This window comes from Podarcis raffonei, chromosome 6, assembly GCF_027172205.1.
Source record: "Podarcis raffonei isolate rPodRaf1 chromosome 6, rPodRaf1.pri, whole genome shotgun sequence".
Classification (NCBI taxonomy): Eukaryota; Metazoa; Chordata; class Lepidosauria; order Squamata; family Lacertidae; genus Podarcis; species Podarcis raffonei.
In genome coordinates this window covers 50,140,052-50,160,588 of record NC_070607.1, presented here as the reverse complement: position 1 = coordinate 50,160,588, position 20,537 = coordinate 50,140,052, and the positions used below count along the sequence as shown (strand labels likewise).

The 20,537-nt window shown below is 41.1% G+C and overlaps 1 protein-coding gene across 20 annotated transcripts in view; it reads left to right on the top strand.

Moving 5' to 3' along the window:
- Positions 1-20,537, top strand: part of PTPRF (protein tyrosine phosphatase receptor type F) — a 478,748-nt gene that overhangs the window by 383,610 nt on the left and 74,601 nt on the right. For 11 of the 20 annotated variants that reach the window (XM_053392724.1, XM_053392740.1, XM_053392738.1 and 8 more), the window contains 2 exons: positions 2,636-2,653; positions 8,812-8,922. In XM_053392724.1, coding sequence (XP_053248699.1) covers positions 2,636-2,653; positions 8,812-8,922 — 129 coding nt within the window. The remainder of the gene's footprint in view (positions 1-2,635; positions 2,654-8,811; positions 8,923-20,537) is intronic. The other 9 variants (XM_053392743.1, XM_053392742.1, XM_053392741.1 and 6 more) reach the window with 1 other exon arrangement.

The window sequence follows — 20,537 nt, the reverse complement described above, 5'->3', positions numbered from 1 at the left end:
TACACTCTGTTGAGGTCCTCCAATGTGGACAGCAACTGGCAGAATAGCAATGATATCCATGACTGGGAGAGAGGTGGGGAACAGAAATATGTGGAAGCTAACATGCCAAATGTGCACACTGAAATATCTGATCTGAGCATTATGTTTGCAATATAAGCCCCTCTCCTGGAAGCACCCTAAGGCAGCACAATAATAAGTGTCATTAATTATTTAGGTTGGGTGGATGTCTTATAAGAACACTGGAAGCTGCATGCAAAGTCAGTCCATTGGTGCATCTAGCTGAATATAGTCTATAATGACTAGCAGTTGGTCTCCAGGTTTCAAGCAGGAGTCTGGAGATGCCAGGAATTGGATAAACTGGCAGCTTCTGCATTCTTGTTCATGCCGAAAATGTACTCTATTGGAGTTAAAACTTAGGATGTTGTCCAAATTTTTATTTTGTAGCATATGACTTACATCTTCATTTGGTGATCCTGACCACTATCATGGGAGTTCTGAATAATTTTTATTTTATGTCGTTTATTGCCATACTCTCTAACATATATTAGTGCATACTAAACCTCCCAAGAGATCTTGTTTCATTGCTTCAGAGTCACTATACAGCTCTGGCAAGGGCTATCTTACACCGAGATCTGGAGACTGGGTTTTAATAACATACCAGCTAAACTTTAGGGAATCCATTTTGAGTGTGTGTTGGGATTCCTTAGCTTTGCATCCATAGAGAATTTTCAGTGACTAGGTGGATACAGAACAGCTCCAGATCTGTTTGGCAGCAACATAAAACAGATGCTGCTTCAGTTAGCCAGGAATCATTTCTGGACACTCTTGTAAGAGATGCTTCTTGTCGGGGAAGGGGATGGAGACCCTTTATTTACAGTGATAATTTGGAGATGGTGCAGGGGCAAGTAAGCACTCAGCAAATTTTTCTTTGGGGCATGAACCAATAACCCTCTTCTTCCTGTCAGTACAGCTTGTGAGCCATGCAAGCTTCCGTGATGAGAATGGTTCTGTCAAGGGGGATGGAATGGTAGTTAGAAAAGCAGATAAATAGGCAGCAGATTTATTATGGTAGAGATTACCCGCAACTTCAGCAAACGGCATTAGCCTTCCTGATGCTTCATTCATCTGTGGACAAAAGCATCAGCAAGTATAAACCAGCCATAAAGCGAAAATGGAGTAATGTCATCTCGGCTGTGGAGAATGCTAAACGAAGCAGCTGGAACTGCTTCCTCTGATTAAAAGCTAGGGCTACTGCCTGAAGGAACATACACTAGGAGAGTGGGAGGGAAAGCGATAACAAGTGTAAATATTTTAATTACTCTTTAAGAGGCAAGTTAAACATGCTTAAAATCTGCCTTCTTTGTATTTACAGAAATCTTTGAGTGTCTTTCTTTGTTTCCCATTGGGTGATCAGTGCTGTGGATAATGGAATGTGGGGAGCGGTTAATCTCAGATACACAGCACTCATATGCTTACTGGTATTTATTGATCAATACACGGAACATGATTTGACGCTCTGTGTCCTGTTTAACCCTCTCTTTCTATCTGTTTAAACTCCCCAGTTTTCTTTGGTAAGTGCTTGGTGTTCAGATGTGCAAAATCTGCATCAAACCAACACATACCATGAACTGCCTACAAATTAGATCTGCATGAATCTCCCTCACCTTACTAACAGCCTTCATTTGCACAAAATAAGACCAAGGGGACAAAACTGGGGATCAGAGGAGTTTGCTGTCAGTTTACATACACAGGTCTCCCTCTGCACATCTGGACCATGCTAACAATAAAGCCCATGACTGAGCAAACTGCACTTTTGCTTGACGTTTTGGAGCAGTTAGCTTTGTAACCAAGCCCTCCTTATAAGATGCACTCATAGCATGTGAACTTATTTTCTGCTCCCTTATAAGGAGGGTTGGAATCCCTTTCCTCTGCCTACTGTATAAATTATGCAGAGCGAGTCTGGTGCTCCATTGGTCCAAGTAAAAACTAGAAGAAAGTGCTTTAGATTTTTATTTGAAAAATCTGTTGTGTAGAATACCAATTTCTGGCCAGGGGGAACCTGTTGTAGGTTTTATTAAAGTTACCCCTGAATTCATCACTCAGATTTTAAGTTTCAATTACATAATCAGATTTTGTCCCCAACGGTCCATGTAATCTTAAACCAAGAATGTGTGTCTCACCAACACCATATGCTTAATTTTTCTCCCCACACACACTCTCTCACAACACTCACTCTGGTACTCCCACAGCCCCATCTTCTGGCAGAATAAAAGGGCGCAGCACCCATATCCCAGTGGCTTCTCCATCTCAGTTGTGACAATGAATGCTAGTGGTTTTGCTTAGGAGTCAGAGCCCTCCTTTGTGTAGGACCAGCAATATATCAATTGGGTAAAATGGGGCCAGACTCTGTGTTCTTGGTAGCAGAGAGCTTTACTAACCACCTGAGGGCATCACTCTGACTTGTTACTGCACATCCTTTATTTCTTTTTATTTATTTATTTTTGTTTGTTCCTGTTGCGCTAATACAGATTCTAGCTTTGAAAAACTTTCTACTTTTTTAGTTATAATTTTCTTCCTTTCCTCTTTGTACTAACGCTTCTCTCTAATCTTATTTGCATTCAAATTACCTCACCAGGTGGTACACCAATCAGAGGTAAGAATGCTGAACTGTGCCTCTAATTGTCATGTCACTCCATATCCTTTCTGCCATGCCCGTCTCCAACAGTATATCATCTCCAGCTATTCTTTCACTCCAAACTCTTGTCAGCTCACTTGCGCATCTGCCGTTCCTTCCTGTGTGTGCTTGTTTTTGTTTATTTTTAGTGTGGCGCCTTGTAGAATCATCCATCGCAGGTGTGCACAGGTCAAAGGGGGTTATTCAACGGGAGGTTTTCAGAGGGAGAACGCTATCCCCATTCATGCCACAGAGGGCTCTGAGGTCTTGAATCTTTCAGATTCAGTCACCCTCTGGGGCACCACGTCCTGGCAGGTCTGAAATAGCTGCTGTGGCGTGTTTTGAAGGATGTAACACTTTCACAAGAGAACAGTGAAGCCCTTCCTTCTGCATTATTGCTGACAGGAATTGAACTAATACAAAGGAAATAAATTCTTAAAATGCCAGGCAAATCTAACTTGAGGAATAAGACTGGAGGACTTTCTTTGAGAGCTGAAGGTGCACCTTTTCATAAATTTAATAAATAACATTATTATTATTATTATTATTATTATTATTATTATTATTATTATTATTTTGCTGGCCCTTCTCTGATATGAAGGTGAAGGGAGGAGATCTAAGATGCCAGCTCCACCCCTTCTGAAGCCTGACAAGGATTCATGGTGCACTGTAGCATAAAGATTTGTTGTGAGTAAATGAATCAGACACACATCTGGCTGCATTAAGTCTTCAATTGTTCAATCCACCTCCAGTCTGACAGCTCTGCATTCCCAGACCTTGCTAGTTTCACTGCCTATATGTGCTAGTAACATTTCTAGCCTACACACTCAAAGTAGTCCCTTGAATTAATTTTAAGGTTGTAATCAGTACTATATAGTGTGACTCTGATCTCTTGTGATTTCAGTTACTGCTGTTGACTGACCCCTGAATTTCCTGATAAACTTTTTAGCACCACTAAATTACACTATCTCATTTGTCCAATGCTCCCCTTCTTTCCTCCCCCTTCTCTCTCCACTGAATCACTGCTGGAAGTTAATAATCCAAGTCTTTGGAACTGGTTCTGTTGCTGGGGGTTAATGTTTTCAGTTCTTGTTAAGTGATTTTGGAGCAAATGGGGGTTGCTGTTTCAAGTGTATTTGCATCAAGTTGCTTCTGTGAAAAATCTGGGTCAGGGGGAAAACTGTAAACCTCATTTTGATATGAATGGGTTTCTCTGTCATCTTCTCTCTGGAATGCTGCAAGATTGACAGCTGTGATGCCACACATTTTTAAAACCTTTTCTCTGCTTCTATCACAACTCTGAAAGCAAAATGACAGACTGAATGCTAAGTAACCAAGCAGGCCCTGTCTTTGCCCATATCAGGTTGGGCCTTTCCCAGCACACAACTGCTATGTATTTCCTCTGTATCAACAAGCGAGGGCATTAATGACTCAGCACCAGAACCGCCTGGATGTTCCGTACATCCTTTTTGAGGAAAGTGGACATATCTTTATAATGAGAATCATCCATCTCATAAAACATAAATCTCCCTATCTGAGTCCTAATGAGGTATTTTAAGAATGTGTCTGACATTATTTAAAATGTATGTGTCCCGTTTGAATGTCAAAGATGACATTTCTGTACGTGCCAAAAAGCCACCTCTTAGCATCTCATACAGGATTTGTGTCAGACTTACACCTTTTGTTAAACACACAGGCTATTGAGTCTCTAAAGATTACCAGATGTGGTAGGTGAAGGCACTTTTGTGAAAGGGAGGTTATACTCACATAGTGGTCTGTACTGTGGTTCTCACTAAGGTAAGTTTGTTGCACTTCTGGGATCAATTTGATGTGGAAATAAAACTAAATTATTTTTTTGTTTGCACAGCTAGTTGGATGTAAAGTTTTCAGTGGTTCATGTTGAGAGGTGGGTTCTATGTGAATGCATTGAAGGGCCAATCATACTTTCTGCCTATTGAATGGAAGTGTTATGGAAGTCAGGCCGGAGATGCAGGATAAAATTTTATTTCTGAAACTAACCTTTCCTTTGGGCCCTGCAGCCGCAGTTCTACTCTTGCTGTCCAGAGGTGCTGTCATTTTTCTAACTGAGAGCTCTGTGTTCACAAGGCATGTTGTCACTTTTAACATTCCCCCTTTGCCTTTCAGGTGAGACCCAGGCTGAAAGGTCAGGGTGAGTTTTGATAGACTGTTCAGAGATGCATGGGTCTAGTTGGTGACTGGCAGGTTAGACAAGAGGATGGATGAATGGATGTGTATTTTGAAGGATGGCTAGTAAGCAAAAATAAAAGCTGCTTTAGGGGAAGTGACTTGACACATGTCCCCTTTCTCAAAGTTCAAATCAAGTTTTCTATGTTGTTATAGAATGCAATTAAATATTATGAGAAATATTTCTCCTGGAAGCAGAAAATGCTGGCATGTCATGGACCTCTGATGCTTCAGATTTTGCCATTGCAGGTACATGAGAAGCAGTGGAAGTGTTAAAGGGAAGACAGCATTTTAAATGGTCCTTTTCTTCACAAAATAAATTGGAATCAATTGGAAAGCGTTTGTACCCGTTGACTGGATAGACTTTCCTCCAGTGTGAGTTTCACCACTGCAAAGCAGAAGGACAATTACTTTGAAACAGAAAGATCTGATAATTGGCAGAGAAGGGCTGAGAAACTTTTTATCTAATACTTTTACTATTGCCCAAATTTCACGCTGTTTTGCCCTTAGCACCCTCTTTGGCAGCCTTGTAGTGCTGCTTCTCTTGGGATCTGCATATCTCAATCTCTCTTTTTCTGTATCTGGAGTACAAGAGGAAAGTGCATGAATGCCAGATGCATGATACACAAAAGGAAGGGGAATCAGTGATTGAGCTGTATTCCTGCATTTGCCCTTGTGTGCTGCTCAGTTTCATAGCTCTCCGTCAGTGACTGCCTCACTTGTATATATCACAGAAACCCAGCTTCATTCCAGGTCCCAGCCATGCCAATCATCATGCTCAGGAAGAAGAGGCACAGCTGAACAGGAACATAATGAGCATCAGTAATAACATCACTGTGGTAGTTTTGTTTTTATTTATTTAGCTTATTTGGCCATAAAAAATAAATAAATTTGAAATGGGGGCATTTGGCTGCCATTCCAGGTAGCACCTAGGATTATTAGAGCTGAAAATCTAAGCGGCATGTTAAGTATTGATATATAAATCATGATCCAGAAAATTTTGTGCACCATTTTACTCTACTGGCAACTGCAGAGCTGCAAGAACCCAGTGTGAGATTGTGAAAGTAGGCTTTTGCCTTCCTCGTCAAATCCTCAAAAAGGTTTCACTCTTGTGGACTTATATGAACATAAATTTAACTGAACTCAGGTGAAGCTTCTGAGTAAACATTCATAGGATTGCTCTGTTAATGAGACAGTCAACATTTTTCATTAACTTTGCTGGCAAAGCAAGGCAGCTCCTGCCAAAACCAGAACACTTCTATGTTCCATAGATTAGACCTACCTGCAGAAATATAAGGTGAGAAGGTATCTGTGGATTTATTTATTTTAGCCATCTCTGACCATGCTTATGAAGCCCACCAACCCCCACTAACTATTTTCACTTGCAATTACAAGTCAGTAGAGAGTAGCCTTCCCCAATTCCCATCAGCCCCAGCTAGCATAGCCAATGGTGAGGAATGATGAGAATTCTAGTACAAAACATTTTGGGGTTGGGGAAGGCGATATAAAGCATATGCATGTGCCTCACAAGTAGAGAGGAGCAATGTAGGGAAATGCACATACATAATGTTTGGAAATATCCAGGGTCAAGGAACAGGAAGCTAGGAGTTTGAATCCCCTTTCTTGGGGGTTCCCTCTGCCTCCTGTCAGCCATGATGCAGGTCATCATTTCTTGCTGTTACTATATTTTAATACTTGCTTTTGTTATATTTGAAGGCAGTGATGGACTGGATGTGGGCCAACAAATTAAAAATGAATCCTGAAAATCCAGGAGCTGGGAGGGCAGCCTCTTCTGAGCAGGGTTGCAATCCCCTGGAAGAAGCAGGTTCATAGCTTGAGGGTGTTGTCCAGCATTGTCACTTTAGGTGGCTAATTTCCTGCTATGGCTTGTTTGCCAGCTACAACCACTTATGGACAGAGGTGACTTCGCCACAGTGCTGCATGCTCTGGTAACTTCCAGATTGGACTACTCTACATGACGATGACTTCGAAACTTCAACTGGTTCAAAATTCAATGGTCAGATCGCTGGCTGGGTTTGCCTTTAGCACTTATGCAACTCATGTTCTAAAACAGCTACATTTTCTGCCAATTCAAGGTGCTCATGCTAGTTTTTAAAGCTCTAAATTATTTAAGCCCCAAATATCTGAGACACTGCTGCCTTCTCTACAGACCCTCTCAGATATTAAGATCAGCAGAGAGACCCTTTGGGTGGCTCTGCCGCCCTCAGAAATTCAAGGTGATGGCTCAGGAGAGGACATTCTTTGCAGCAGCTTATAAATAGTGGCACCTTTGCTTTGTCAGTTGCTGAAGACGCACCTTTTTATCCTGGTGTTTTGGGTGTTTTCAGATGTGTGTTTTCAGGACCCACCTGAAATTAGTTTTAACTGTTTTTAATACTGAATTTAAATCATAGTAACCAGCCCTGGCACCTGCTGATGAAGGGTGGGTAATAAATTTAACAACAGCAGCAATGTAGCAGCAGCAGTATTGGTAGTAGTAGATGTTTTCCTGGTCTGGGTTACAAAACATTAAAAACAAACCTGACAATGCTGATGCTGCTGTATTAAAGAACAGTCAACTTATTAGTATTATATATGAAAGCACCTTAAGAGTGGCAGAAGGAAGGCTTTTCTGGCTGGCGTCCCCTGCACTGCCCCCTGCCAGCCCCAGCGTAACAATAGGAAGGGCTCCCTACATCGTTTTTATTACATAGCAAAGCTCAGTGAGGTTCATTTTTTCTCTCCCTGACATATAGACTTAGGCTACAGTCTCAATTTATCCTTCTAAATAGTGTAGGTGGCGTCAGTTGATTCACATTAGTTTTCCTTCTGTTGCAATGATATGAAAACTGAATTTGACCTCCGTTCCTTGAAGTGGGAAGAGCGGAGACAGCAATTTTGGCTTCTGTTCACAGTGCTGTTTTCTCTGGCAAATGGAAATGGGTTCAGACTCTGACAAGCAGACAGGTTAATGCTTTTTCTCTTGGTTCAGGTGTGTATGTGTTTCTGAGCAAATGCCCTCTTCTGCCATCTCTGGAATCTCAACTTCTGGAAGAACCAAGAAAGTCTTTGCTGCTCAGGAAGTATGGAGGTTCTGATCTGGCAAAGTGGCATCAAGGCTACTTCTACATTCACCCTTTGCTTATTTTCCCCTTCACCATTGTCATCCTTACTTCCTCCACAAGCTAGATGCAGCCCATTTTAAATGATTTCCAGAGGAAACAACTGGACAGGGTTCAGCACTCATCTATGATGGACGAGATAAGGAACAAGAATGCCATTCAAGCCGTATTTGTCCCTAATGTGGGTTGGGCTGATTTCAGGTTTAAGTTGGATTTAACACAAGTTGTACCATTTTCTGATGCTGACTTATTAATTGTATTGATGGTTGTATTGAGGTCTTTATCATAAATGAAAGGAGTAGTCTTCAGAAGCAGAGATGCAAAGGACTTCTTAGGGTACAATCTTGTAATCCTTTTGGTTTGTAGGTTTCTAAGATTCTGTTATTCATACTTTATGGGGAAGTCAAGGTTTAATTTTAGAGAATCGAATTGATAATTAAAGGAAAGAGAGTAGTGCACCAAGATGCAAATTGGTTGTGTGAAGATGGTATTTGTTGTGATATTTCGACGGATAAACCTGAATTATTTTGAAAGTTTCTGTGCTTGGTAGAAATGGATGTGTTCCATAAGAAGTGAATTCAAAAGGTGTCAGTAACTGTTTGCCTGTGCAGCTATAAAAACTGGACACAGCAGGTGCTTTTTAGCAACAACCAAGTGGAAGTGGTGTTTGGTGGACCCTCTGAGAAGTGCCATGCCACACATTTACCAGAAGCCCTTTGTGTCCTAAGTTAGAGACACAGAGCAAAAATTTACATGTTTTGTAAATATATTATTATAACCAATATTGTCTGTGTTCTATTTTCCATATAGGAGCTCTACAGATTGAGAACAGTGAAGAGTCAGACCAAGGCAAATATGAATGTGTCGCCACGAACAGTGCTGGGACCCGTTACTCTGCTCCAGCCAACCTTTATGTGCGAGGTAAAGTTGGAGAAGGCAAACTTCCATCCCTTTCTACCTTCTCTTCCGTGTCTACACCTTCTCTAATGACCCATGAGACGTTGCAGTGAGAGGTTACCTTTATGATGTATTGTAAATGATGAAACCTAAATGCCCAACCAGTCATTGAGTTGAAGCTTTGGAAAGTCAATTCTTGCCACAATTTTTTTTCTTTATTTCATTTTTTTCGCCAGAGCTTCTTTAATGGTCAAACTGGTTAAACCACTGTCATAAAGGGGGCAGAAGTTCATGTTTAATTATTTGTATATTTTGTTAAACAAAAGCATGTTTGGGGGCTTTGTGAAATTAGTGGGTCTCTCTTTTTCTCACCACCACCCTTTTTGGGGAGGGTTTATTTATTTATTTATTTATTTATTTATTTATTTTAACGAGATAAAGCTTTGAGCATTCATTTCATAAGCTTGACTTGTTCTCTTGCAGGTGAGTTGGTGCATCATGTTGACTCTGGAATAGCATGTTAGTTTCCATAAGCTCTCTTGGTCAACACCTTGTCAGCAACGGGGATTATTGCAGAAGCTATTACAATAGCTTCCATTCCTGCTGAGAATCAGCTTCAGTTTGTTGCATGAAGCCACTTTGCCAGACTGTTTTCTTAACTTGTTATTATTCCCAGATCTCAAAGTCTTTTCACTCACTGTTAAATTTGATACAGAATTTTGTGTTTGGAGAGCAAAGAGTTTGGTACTTCATTAAAAGCTGATGAGTTTTCTGTTCTGTTTTACATGGGAACAATGCGTGTTCTCCTTGGCCAGACCTTGTATTAGCCAGGGATATTAATGTAAGACACCCCGTGGAGGTGTGGTTTAGTACTTACATAACAGTGGGAAAGAAGAAGAGTGATAATTTGGTGCCTTTGACTGATTGGCAGTTAAACTCATATTTTATTCCTTCTTAGGTCCTGGATCTCAATAACTATCCATTTAGAAATACTGTTTTCATCTTCATTCCTTCCTCTGTCTTTTCTCTTTTCTCTCTCTCTCTGTCTCCCTACTTGATCGTTGCTTCCTAATACTCATGCACACGCCTTTTATTTGTGGGGTGGAGGGGAGCTGCCTTAACCAAGCTGAGGAAGAGTTATTCCCAGGAGAAGCCAAAATGACTTACTGTGTGATTGCTTCTAGGTCTCTCGGTTACTCTCATTGTGTTCAGCACTCATTTTCTACAGGTGCCGTTTCATCTTGCAGAACAATTTCAACATACAAATCTGTACGATGCTGAAGTTTCAGATAGTCTCAGAACTCTTTATCTGTGCAGCAGAAATGCCCATTTCTCAAGCATAATGTGCTTATTATTGACTTTATATACCCTGTACTCTGTGTGTGTGTGTGTGTGTGTGTGTGTGTGTGTGTGTGTGTGTAGTCAGCTCTAGTAAAAATAATGTCATATCTCCCCAGAGTAAAGGGAGGGTGTTTGTTTGAACATATTTCATGTTTACATTGTTGTATAAATTTTTGGACATTCTTAATCACTTTTACATTTTTTCCCCAAGTATCTTTCTCTGTGTTGAGCCTTTCTGAAAAAGCTTGGGAAGGCTAATGTTTCACCTGAATACATAGCTTGCCGAGGCAAAGAAACCTCACCTTTAAACCTGGCTGATTCCCTGTTTGTTGAGACTTTCTTTATTTAGCTAGAGAACTCCCCTTAGATTCTAAGGAGTGCAGTAAACTGTGACCCCAGGTTTGATGCGAAGAGCAGGTTGTTCAGCTAGCTGGCTGGCTGGCTGGCTCTCTCTGGAGATAAGGTGACACAAGCCAAGCTTCTAGTAAGGATATGTTTCTAGCCCTGTGTGTGTGGCTCATTTTCTATTAACTGTTGTATTTCTCAGGCATAAATTTCGAAACAAGCCTCTTTTTATTGCGTATAATCTTTACAAGGTTGGACTCCAAGCTGCAGGATTGAGATAAAGCCCCATAGTATATAAAAGACAGGTTACTACATAAATTGTCCCCTGTGGAGGTTTGCCATATGTACTGTTTCACGGACTATATTTGTGCAGGCGGCTTTGTTTTATAGAACAAAATAGACACCTTAACCAGCCCAACGAAAGACTTTCACCATTCCTTTGGCTCCCAATCCATTGCCAAAGCAAGAGGCTACTTCCCTTGTTTGAGAAAACAGAACAGGATGTATGCACAAATATTATCCACATGTTACATTATTGAAACCATACAAGTTTCATGTCACTAGAGGCAAGGAATACTGTAGCCATGATGACCCCTTCTTGCTTGCAAAGTGTCCTAAGGTAGGGTTGGTTTGCATCAGGGGATGGAGTATTCAATTTTCCCACTGCTGTTCCTGTGTGGGTGTGTATATGCGTGCGCGCGCGCGCACACACCCACACAGCTGCTTTTATCCCAGCCAAGGTTCTGGATTCCTGGTAAGCTTGAAATCACAGGTCTGGACCCTCACAAACGAAAAGATGAGGGTTGCAGTTTCAAGGGAAAGTGGCTGGTAAAGGAAGGTTAAGAATCACTTTTACTCCTTGCCCTTTACTCCTCCTCCTCCCTCCTTGCACTGCATCCCCTTGCAACAGCACTTTGCAAGGGAAGAGGAGGAACCATTCAGGGGTTTGTTACCCATAGCTGCAGCATAACAAGCAGCTTGTCCCTTACCCTTGTTCAGATGTGCATCCAAAGAGTTAGAAGCATCCTACAGTGTGTGGTCTCTGTGTAGCTCTGAGAAAAGTAAATGGCAAGCCACAGTAATCTGTGTAGCTGGCGCCTCCAATGCCATATAGTTTTCTGTGTGTATAATAACCTGCATGTATAATAACCGAGCACTTTTCCTTAGTGCTCATATCATTTTCATAACTCCTCTCAATAATCCTTACACTCTGTAAAATAGACCACTACCAGTATCCACATACTGCAAATTAGGAGGTGAAACTGAGAGAGACCTGCTTGTTGGGAGCAAATCATAGCTGAGCTCTTTGAACTGGGTACTTCCTCTCTCTTAGACCACACCTTTAACCACTTCCCTACATCAACTAATCTTGTGCACATGGGGAAAAAACAGTCAGTGGGAAAAGGAGATAATTCTTTCCATGAATAAAATATAGCATGCATGTGAGCAGGGGGATGGTCTGAGTAGCTGTACATAGGCTGAATGTGGCTTGTGGATCTCAGATGGTTGGATTAGCTCTTGCGGCATCCTACAAAAATGTTTTTTTTCTCTCTCCTAGCAACCTTATAAGTTGAAATGGTTGTCACTTGGCCTCTTCTGCATTTTCCGTCAGTTTTTCCCCAACCAGCTTCAGTGAATACAAACTCCAGGGGGGGATAATTTGGTTTAGTTATATTCCTCCTGCACATAAAAAAGTTTGCTCTCTGAGCCACATATCCTTCCATCGCTTAAGAGTTCTTGAGTGCTGTAAAACCAAAATAAATTGAGCATCAGCTAAGAGTTACCCATCACTGTGTCATCCAGATTAGGTCAGCCCTGTTAGTAATGCCATTTTGAAGGAATTTTTTTAATGAACAATAAAATTGCTAATTGAATCAACTATTAAAGTAAAATGTTGACCCACAAAACCAGAGATTGGTTAGGCTGCAATCCTGTACCCACTTATTTACATGGGAGTAAGACCCACTGAATTCAGTGGGAGTTGCTTCTGAGTAAATAGATGGAACTGTTACTACCTTTCTGTACGAAAAGCTGATCACATTGTGACTTTTTAAAAAATGTTAATCTTCATAAGCCTTATACAGAAAGGTGCTATGATTAAAAACACACCAAATTTACACTGTGATAAGGCATGTCCTGCCCTTTTTCTGGAAAAAGAAGTTAGAAGTGTAACTGGATAATAATAGTAATAATAATAATAAGGCTACAATTCTATGCACAACTAGCTGGTAAGAGTTAGCATGTAAATATTTTAAATAGGAGTTCTTAAAAATAAATATTAAGCAAGCACACCAGTTTCTTTGTCACAGACTTCTCCAGTATGATGAAATGCATTGTATCATTAGTTAAATTATAACAGCTATTTCTAAATGGTCATCTATACGTACAAATTGGCATATACAATTTTTAGGCAAACCAGTGCCCTCTTTTGTCCTCTTTTGGTGTGATGGATTTTCTTGTTTGGGGTGGGGGTTATTGTACAAGTAGTCACCCTAACTGTTACCACTTTGGCTCTTCTGCAGGAGAATGTGCTATAAGGTTTATACATAAATTATCAAAGTGATCAGGGGTACTGGGAGCTTCTCTGACCTTATCAAAGTAATCAGGGTTAGTAGGAGTTTCTCAGCCTCTTCGTTTACTTTCTGTTTCTCTGTGGAATACTGGGAACAGCATTGTGCCTTCTGATTGCTTGTCCAATATCACATTTGTTATTTTGATGCTGTTGCCCCTCATCAAGTGAGACTAGCAGTTGCTGTCAGACTACTGACAGATGGGGCCCATGAAACATGGAACACTTAAGGCCTTTCTTGGCTCCTGTAGGTGATAGCAGAACTTGAGGTTGTGGTGTCAGGTATATTTTGCATATATTGCTCTTTCCATGGAAGATGTAAACTACTGCACTTCTTACTGTCATGCCTTTAAGTCCCAGTGTTCTGAAAAGAGCAGGAGGACTTGCTTCCTGCAGTGCCAGAGATAAGGGATGAAGAGAAGGGCTCTGGGGAGAAAGTGAGCATTCCAATTCACTAGGTGTTGGCATATTTACTGATAAAGCAGGCACAATTTCAACATGAGATGAGGTGTAGCTGTTTCCATCCAGGGTCTTTCCAGAGCAGACTCAGCTGCAGATGTTTATTTCCTATAATCCATTAGTATAAGAAGTGATTAAGAGATAATCCAGCAATTAGTAACAAATTACAGGCCCCAAGATCATTCTTGACTGACGGTCTAGAAAGTTATCTGTTTGTATTAGTGTGCTTCATAAGTGAACCTTGCTTACTGTAATCTAAAGTACAAACACATGTGGGCAAACCATTACAGCTTGCCTGGCCTGGGCTTTGTACTGATGAGTTGTATAGCATTGCTGTGCACCTCAGATAGCACAGTCTTCTTTTCATATTGCCTACCTCAGTGTTAGTTCCTTTTTTGTGGAATGCTGGTAATTTTGCAAAGTAGTTGCCTCTATGCAACTACTTTTCACTGGGGTAGTAAAACTGTATCTGGGCTGATACATTTCAGTGGGGTTCACATGATTCAATGCTCTCTTTCCTATAAAAATATCACTTCCACCTAGAAAACTAAATGTTAAAGGGAAAGATTCTAGCCTAGCCTTCTCTCAGAGAATACTAATTTACTAACGTACAGGAATTATTATTAATATTTTGGCTCCATATTGGCGAATCTTTAATTATGTAATCCTCCTGTCTGTACTCTTAAGCGGTACAACCCCAGAACACAGGTCTGTTCACCTCACTGAGAAATGGGGAACTGAGCCAAAATTCAAACCCACCCAAATTGCTGAAGTCCCAAAGATTTGAACCTTTTTTAATAGGAAGGTTATATAGCTGGGATTCTAATCCCTTCATACAGCAGATTAGGTTCAAATAATAGAATCTTATGAACAATCATTTGACTACATATCCAAAGGCGGAACCTTTGGCATCTTCCCATCATCCCCTGAAACAACTGTGGAACTACAAATGTGGTACAATCCTCCTGTCACACTCAGAAAAGAGAAAGTACTTTTCCCATTCACTCCAGGGTGGTGACAAAGGAGTAAGCAGAACTAAAACGATATTTCCATTTTCTGTACTTAATGGCTACTGCAACACACTTCATTCTGGTCCTTGAGCAAGTGAGATTCAATGCAAAGAGAGGAGTACAGTGCTTCCTTTCCCCTTCCTCCCCCACATCTATTGTGTATCAGTGCTGAGAATATGCACTGTGGAGTATATCTTAGCTTCCATGGTACTTCTTGGTGCAGTCTGTTTTAGGAGCAGGTAGGTGGCTGCACATCATGAAAACTAGCTGAAATCCCATCCTCTCTCATCCTTGCAAATGAATTACTGATGGAACCAACCATACAGTGTATATCTTTCCCATTAAGGCTTTTAATTGAGTGTGTGTTCTGCTGACAGGCAATGTTCTCCCCCCACACCCGCCGTGCCGTTTCCCACCCTTAAAATGTGACTCATAAGCAGTTTCTAACCACCAGAACAGTCTCTGCATTCTCTCAGCAAGGGTTCAATTTCAGGCGATTCACCACAGATATTAGCTGCTATAAGGTCATTCCTGCAAAGGAAACGAGGTCTTCCATGCCCTTCAGGGAAACACAACTAACCTCTTACTATCTCTCCTGCAGGAACAAAAACAGGAATGTACTGGATTGCCCTGCTGATTTGGGGTGATCGTTGCTTTGACTTCTTGCCCTCCTTTCTTTCCCAGTTCAGTGCATCAGGGGTCCTGACACAGCAACTGGTTCATAATGCACTAATGTTTCTCTGCTGCTTTTAGCTCTGTTTGGAAAGAGGGAGAAAGAGGCTCTTCATGCTTAAAGAATTCCCATTGTTCACCAGGACTGCTTCCTCTGTGTTGAGGAGTGATGGGGCGTGTGTGCAGATACTGAGCTGTGTGAGAGAGGCAGGTGGGGGTTAAAGTGCCTCCGCTACTGTCTGTACAGTTGGAACGGAGCTTGGCACTTGACTGAAAATCCTGTGGTGTCTGAAATGTGGTGGGTATGTCCATGAGTGTGTGCACACTTGTTCTTGCCTGTACTTGGCCAGAAGTGGGGGCAGCCTACCAAAATCAACTTGGCTCTTGGTGTTCCTGGGACATGTGCTCCTATATACTGATTGTCTGGTTGTGTGCATCTGGATGAGGAAGAGAAGCTGAATCCAGTGTTCTGTGGCAGGAATGTTTGTTTGTGTGTGTGCGTGCACAGTTGCACAGTGGGTAGTCCTGGCCGGTCTCTACCATCATGTCTTGTTGTTTCAGTGCTGTGCAGACACATGCAGCTTGGCCTGTTTTTACTCTCTGTGTTTTTCCTTGTCTTTTTTTATTCCCTTCTCATCTTCATCGCACAATGTCATCAAACAAAACAAACTTTCATCTCTCAGATCCGCGAGAAGGTTGGTCCTTTTCACTTCTTATCCATCTACAGTATGCCACCTCTGATGAGACTTTTCCAGTAGGGGATGGAGAGCCAGCACTGCAAGGGGAGGGTCTGATGGCCCCTGGCTCTCTGCCAGGCACTGCCATAGCAGGCCTGAATCTGCTTCCTAATTGCTATGTCCTTGCTGACAGCATTGACCACACTGCTTGCATGCCTTTTGTCGCTTGATGTTTAAAATGCACAGACCCTTATCTGCATGCAGTCCATCCCAAAGATTTCCGTGTTTTGAGATGGGAATGGGGTGCATGTACATAGAGAGTAGGCAGCAGAGTGGGTTTTGCCTTAATCTGTTACTTTGTTAGACTCCTGTGTGACCTTTCCTTTTTTTTGAGGAACGCAAAGTACTGATTTGAAGTTTCGGTCAGGGTGGACACCCCTTGCTCACAGTGTAAGCTGCTTGGTATAGAGTAGGAAGAGGAAGGAGCAACTGATAGAGGCACCATAGCTGCCTTTTAAACACATTGAATTCATTCCACATCACACTTGCGTTTGAGATGCTGTGTTTATGATACACGCAAAGCACCACTGATGTAATTGAAAAAGCAGAGTTTTCTCATGCTGGATCATTTTTGTTTATAGGATTGTTACCTGTATACCTGAAACCCAGGGACTTCATTCTTCCCTGGACAAGGACTCACTCAGCAAGGGCAACAACTGTACTAGAGAAAGGAAGGTGTGCCGTTATCTTACCTGCCTTTCTCTTATTGACAGTGCTGTGTTGCACCAAGATATTAGACAAAAGGTGATTGGTAGACATCAAAATTAGCAGGTGGCTTAAGCTACTCCAATATTTCCATTGAAGTTCAATTTCTGTTCTAAATCGGGTATTTTCAAAATGGTGCTGAGTATTGAAATTAAGAGAGGATGTTGCCTGGACTTAGCAGTGCCATAACCTGAAGCAATTCCTATAGATATATCACCAACTTTCTCTGACCCAAGGTATTATTCCTTTGATGAAAGAAACAGAATCCATAACTTTATAGGCCCTAAAATGACCAATTAATAGAGAGTGGTAGATATTGAGAGTTAGGAAATGTCTATGCCTTAGTTCTGAAGGGGATAATGTTCATCCCTCAGTCCAGATGCTCCGCTATTGCATCCCTTATGTTCCCACACTTTTTCCTGTGTACCTGTAATGGTCACAGGACAGTGACTACCCTGTTCTGCATGCCAGGACTTCTGGTTGAAGTCTGTACTTTAAAAGCACCTACTTTTCCAAGTTACTCTTCAGTTGTTTGTGCATCTTGTTTAGCACAATAGCACTAAAGTACATGAAGCCTGAGACACTGCTATTTGGACATTCCCTTAAACCAAGACTCCTCAAACTGCTACACAGCCATACTAAGTGAACTTCATTAGAATTAGAACTTGTTTAATGAGCTGTCATTGCAGTTGTCCCAGAGCTGTTGCTTTTGTTTTCATTTTAGTTCTCTGAATATGCTCCCCTTAAGAAGGGGAGAAAGTTTTCTTGTTTTCAGACATAAACCAAAGCTTGTTTAGGGCAACATTGCATGTGATCCTGGCAGGAATTGAAGCTGAGAGATAGTGAAACGTTCTGAAGCTGCACAGATTCTGTTTGCCTGGCACTTTCATGTGCAAGGTCAAGTAACCTGAACAAATTAAATCCCTTCTTCCAGTGGAACCACCAGCATATATCAATAGCAAAAGTAGCCTTGATTGACAGATATACGCTTAGGGCTGTTTCATGCATTATGCTTACACCTTCACATATTAAAATAATAAGTGTGACTTCCATTTTCTCCAGTGCACAAATGGGTGTGTTTTATTTTTATTATTAGTTACACTTTACAAACCATACATCAACATCATTAATGTTATTCACAAGTGTTATGTATACACTTCTCTATAATTCAGCATGATATCTCAACTTATATGCTCAAAATTCATTTTAAATCCAACTTTTTGTTCCAGTTTCATTAAAATATATCATATTCTGCATCAATAAATAAAATTTCTAATTCCTTTAGGTTTCCATTCCATCCAGTTAAGTTTCCATAAAACTATGCTATTTAAAAATCTATCAGAATACTTCATCTAGCAAACTGCTTTTCAGTTGTCTTTCTTTCTTTCTTGTTTCAAAGCTACAACCACTAGCCTGTGGAAAACAGGCACTATTTTCACACTATATTCCCAGAAGTACATGTTTCGCAACACCCTTGTGAGAAAAAGGCATATGTGGAACAGCCCTTGACCAGGATGTTGCTTGGTCCCAGCCCACCAGAAATGTCCCAAAGCTCAAACATTTAATGGGGAGAGATATGTTAGATGCTAAATATTCCAGTGGGATGTTCCAAGCCTTATAATTTGTTTGGCACTGATAATTGCATCTTAGTTTTTGTCCCGTCCCCCCCAGCTTTACTTACAACTGTGTACTGTTCACCCATGCATTTAATTATTGCTCTGCGATTGCTACCAGGTTATTTATTAAGGAGTTGTTTTATCTTGATATGGCAGCTCTTTTCTCTCCCCCCCCCTTAATGCTGTGTTATTTTCAGAAGTGAATGAATGTAAATTCCAGAGCTGCAGAGTCTGCCTCTCCCTTGCTTTGCTATTAGCGTGTCACTAGGCCGAACCGTGATAGGTCTTTGGCATTGCTCTGCTGTAATGATAGATCCTCTTTTATATGGGGTTTTCAGCGCAAATAATTAGCTCTAAAAGTTATAGCTGAAATATAATCCAAAAATGGCTAGGCCCTGTTTTGGAAATTGTCTATAAAATGTCAGCACTCAGGGATGTATTAGGAACATAAATAGTGAGGCATTGTTTGAACAGGAGTTTAGACTCTAAATGCATCTTTTTTTTCCTTCCAGTCTTCTCCCTCCTGCTGGTGATTCTGTCAGTAGATTGTGAGGCCCTAGGAACTACCTTTCCATCAGGATATATTGTTTAAAACAGTAATGACAAGTATGAGAAGGGGTGGAGGAGCTATTCAGATCTGATAATTTTTCCAGTTTGCCCACCTTCCAGAAGCAGTTGTGATAAGCAGAGTAAGACAGAGCCATGGACACTGGACAATACAGGAGAAAGGATTGTTTAGTTTCCCAACAGCATTGCTTTTACCCCAGCGTTCCCACAAAGCCAGAAACAAAACCATACATGTAAGCTGACCCAGGTAGCAAACTTGTGCGGGTGTCAGGAAAATGAGATTTATATTATGGAAGAATTGAGAGAGGCGACAGTTGTCTTTGGCATGAACAGCTTATTAAAGCAGTTTCGCTACCTGAAGGAGGGGATCAATTTGCATAGTCTCCCACTCAAAATTAAGATATCTTGAATAAAATGTTTTGCGAAAGTCAAAATTATATTGCAATGATGGTTACTACCTTGGCTTTGTTTCTGGATGGTTCTGGCATTTTGTCACAACTGAGAGTGCTAAAAGCTAAATCAAGACGCACAATGTTGAACTTTAATTAATACTCCAGAATCTGGAAACAACTTTTGACAAAGATTAAAATCCCTAAGCACGTCATGGTCAGATGCAATACTTGCAGAAGATGAAGTGGGGTTTGTGTATGAGATTTTAAAGTCAGACTATGAAAAGAGTTGAAGCTTTGCGAGTGACAAAAGCAAATTGCTTATTAAGGAATTTTTAAAAATAGCACACCATTGATCCTACTGTCCAAAAGTGCTAACAACAACAACAACAGGAATTCATCTTTTACTGTAAATTAATTTTGGCTGGCTGGTGCCTTTCACTTTTAGTGTGACTCTAGCACTCCTTCTTTTATTATTTTCCAGTGGCCTTACTTCTCTTAGCTCTGCTGCAGTAATCAGTTAATAGTTGTTAAAACTGCCCAGCTTTTAGCAGTTGCTTAGTGCCTGGAGTTTCCCATGATGGAAGTAGAAAAGTGATGGGAGGAGGACTTTTAGTGAGATGACCTCAGTGTTTTTATGAAATCCGAGAAGCAGCTGCTCTAATCTGAGCTAAGCAGGTTGATTGATCCATGCACATTTATTCTGGATGCAAGGAAGGTGCACGCTAATGCATGCTAAATTATTAACACTTCTCCACCTCCCTTTGTGGTATTGCCTGCGTCTCCCCTCCCCACCTTCCAGAATGTGGAGCTGGTCTCTACTGGTGTGTTCTTATCACCTCCACTGCTGTGAGATGGCTCAGGGTATGTCACTTACTTTCCACCTTGACTGCCAAATGATTGCCCTGCATGCTCCATTCCGTAGGGAAGCCTGGGGGATTTTCCTCTTTTGTGAGTCATATAGGATGCCATGCTCTGGGATGAATAACAGTGAATTTCATATTCGATAGTCTGCTGAAATAAACCTGGAACACCATTACCCATAGACCTTTACAATAGTTTTCCCCATGTGGTTTCTTCCAAAATCACCAAGTTGCTCACTTCTGCTTTATCTAAAAGGAGTTTACAGAAAACAAAACAAAAAAACTCTGACAAATTCTACTGAGAAAAGAAGTCATGATAGTGTGAATGATACTGGAAATATTTAGGAGGCATCTACTCTCATTTGG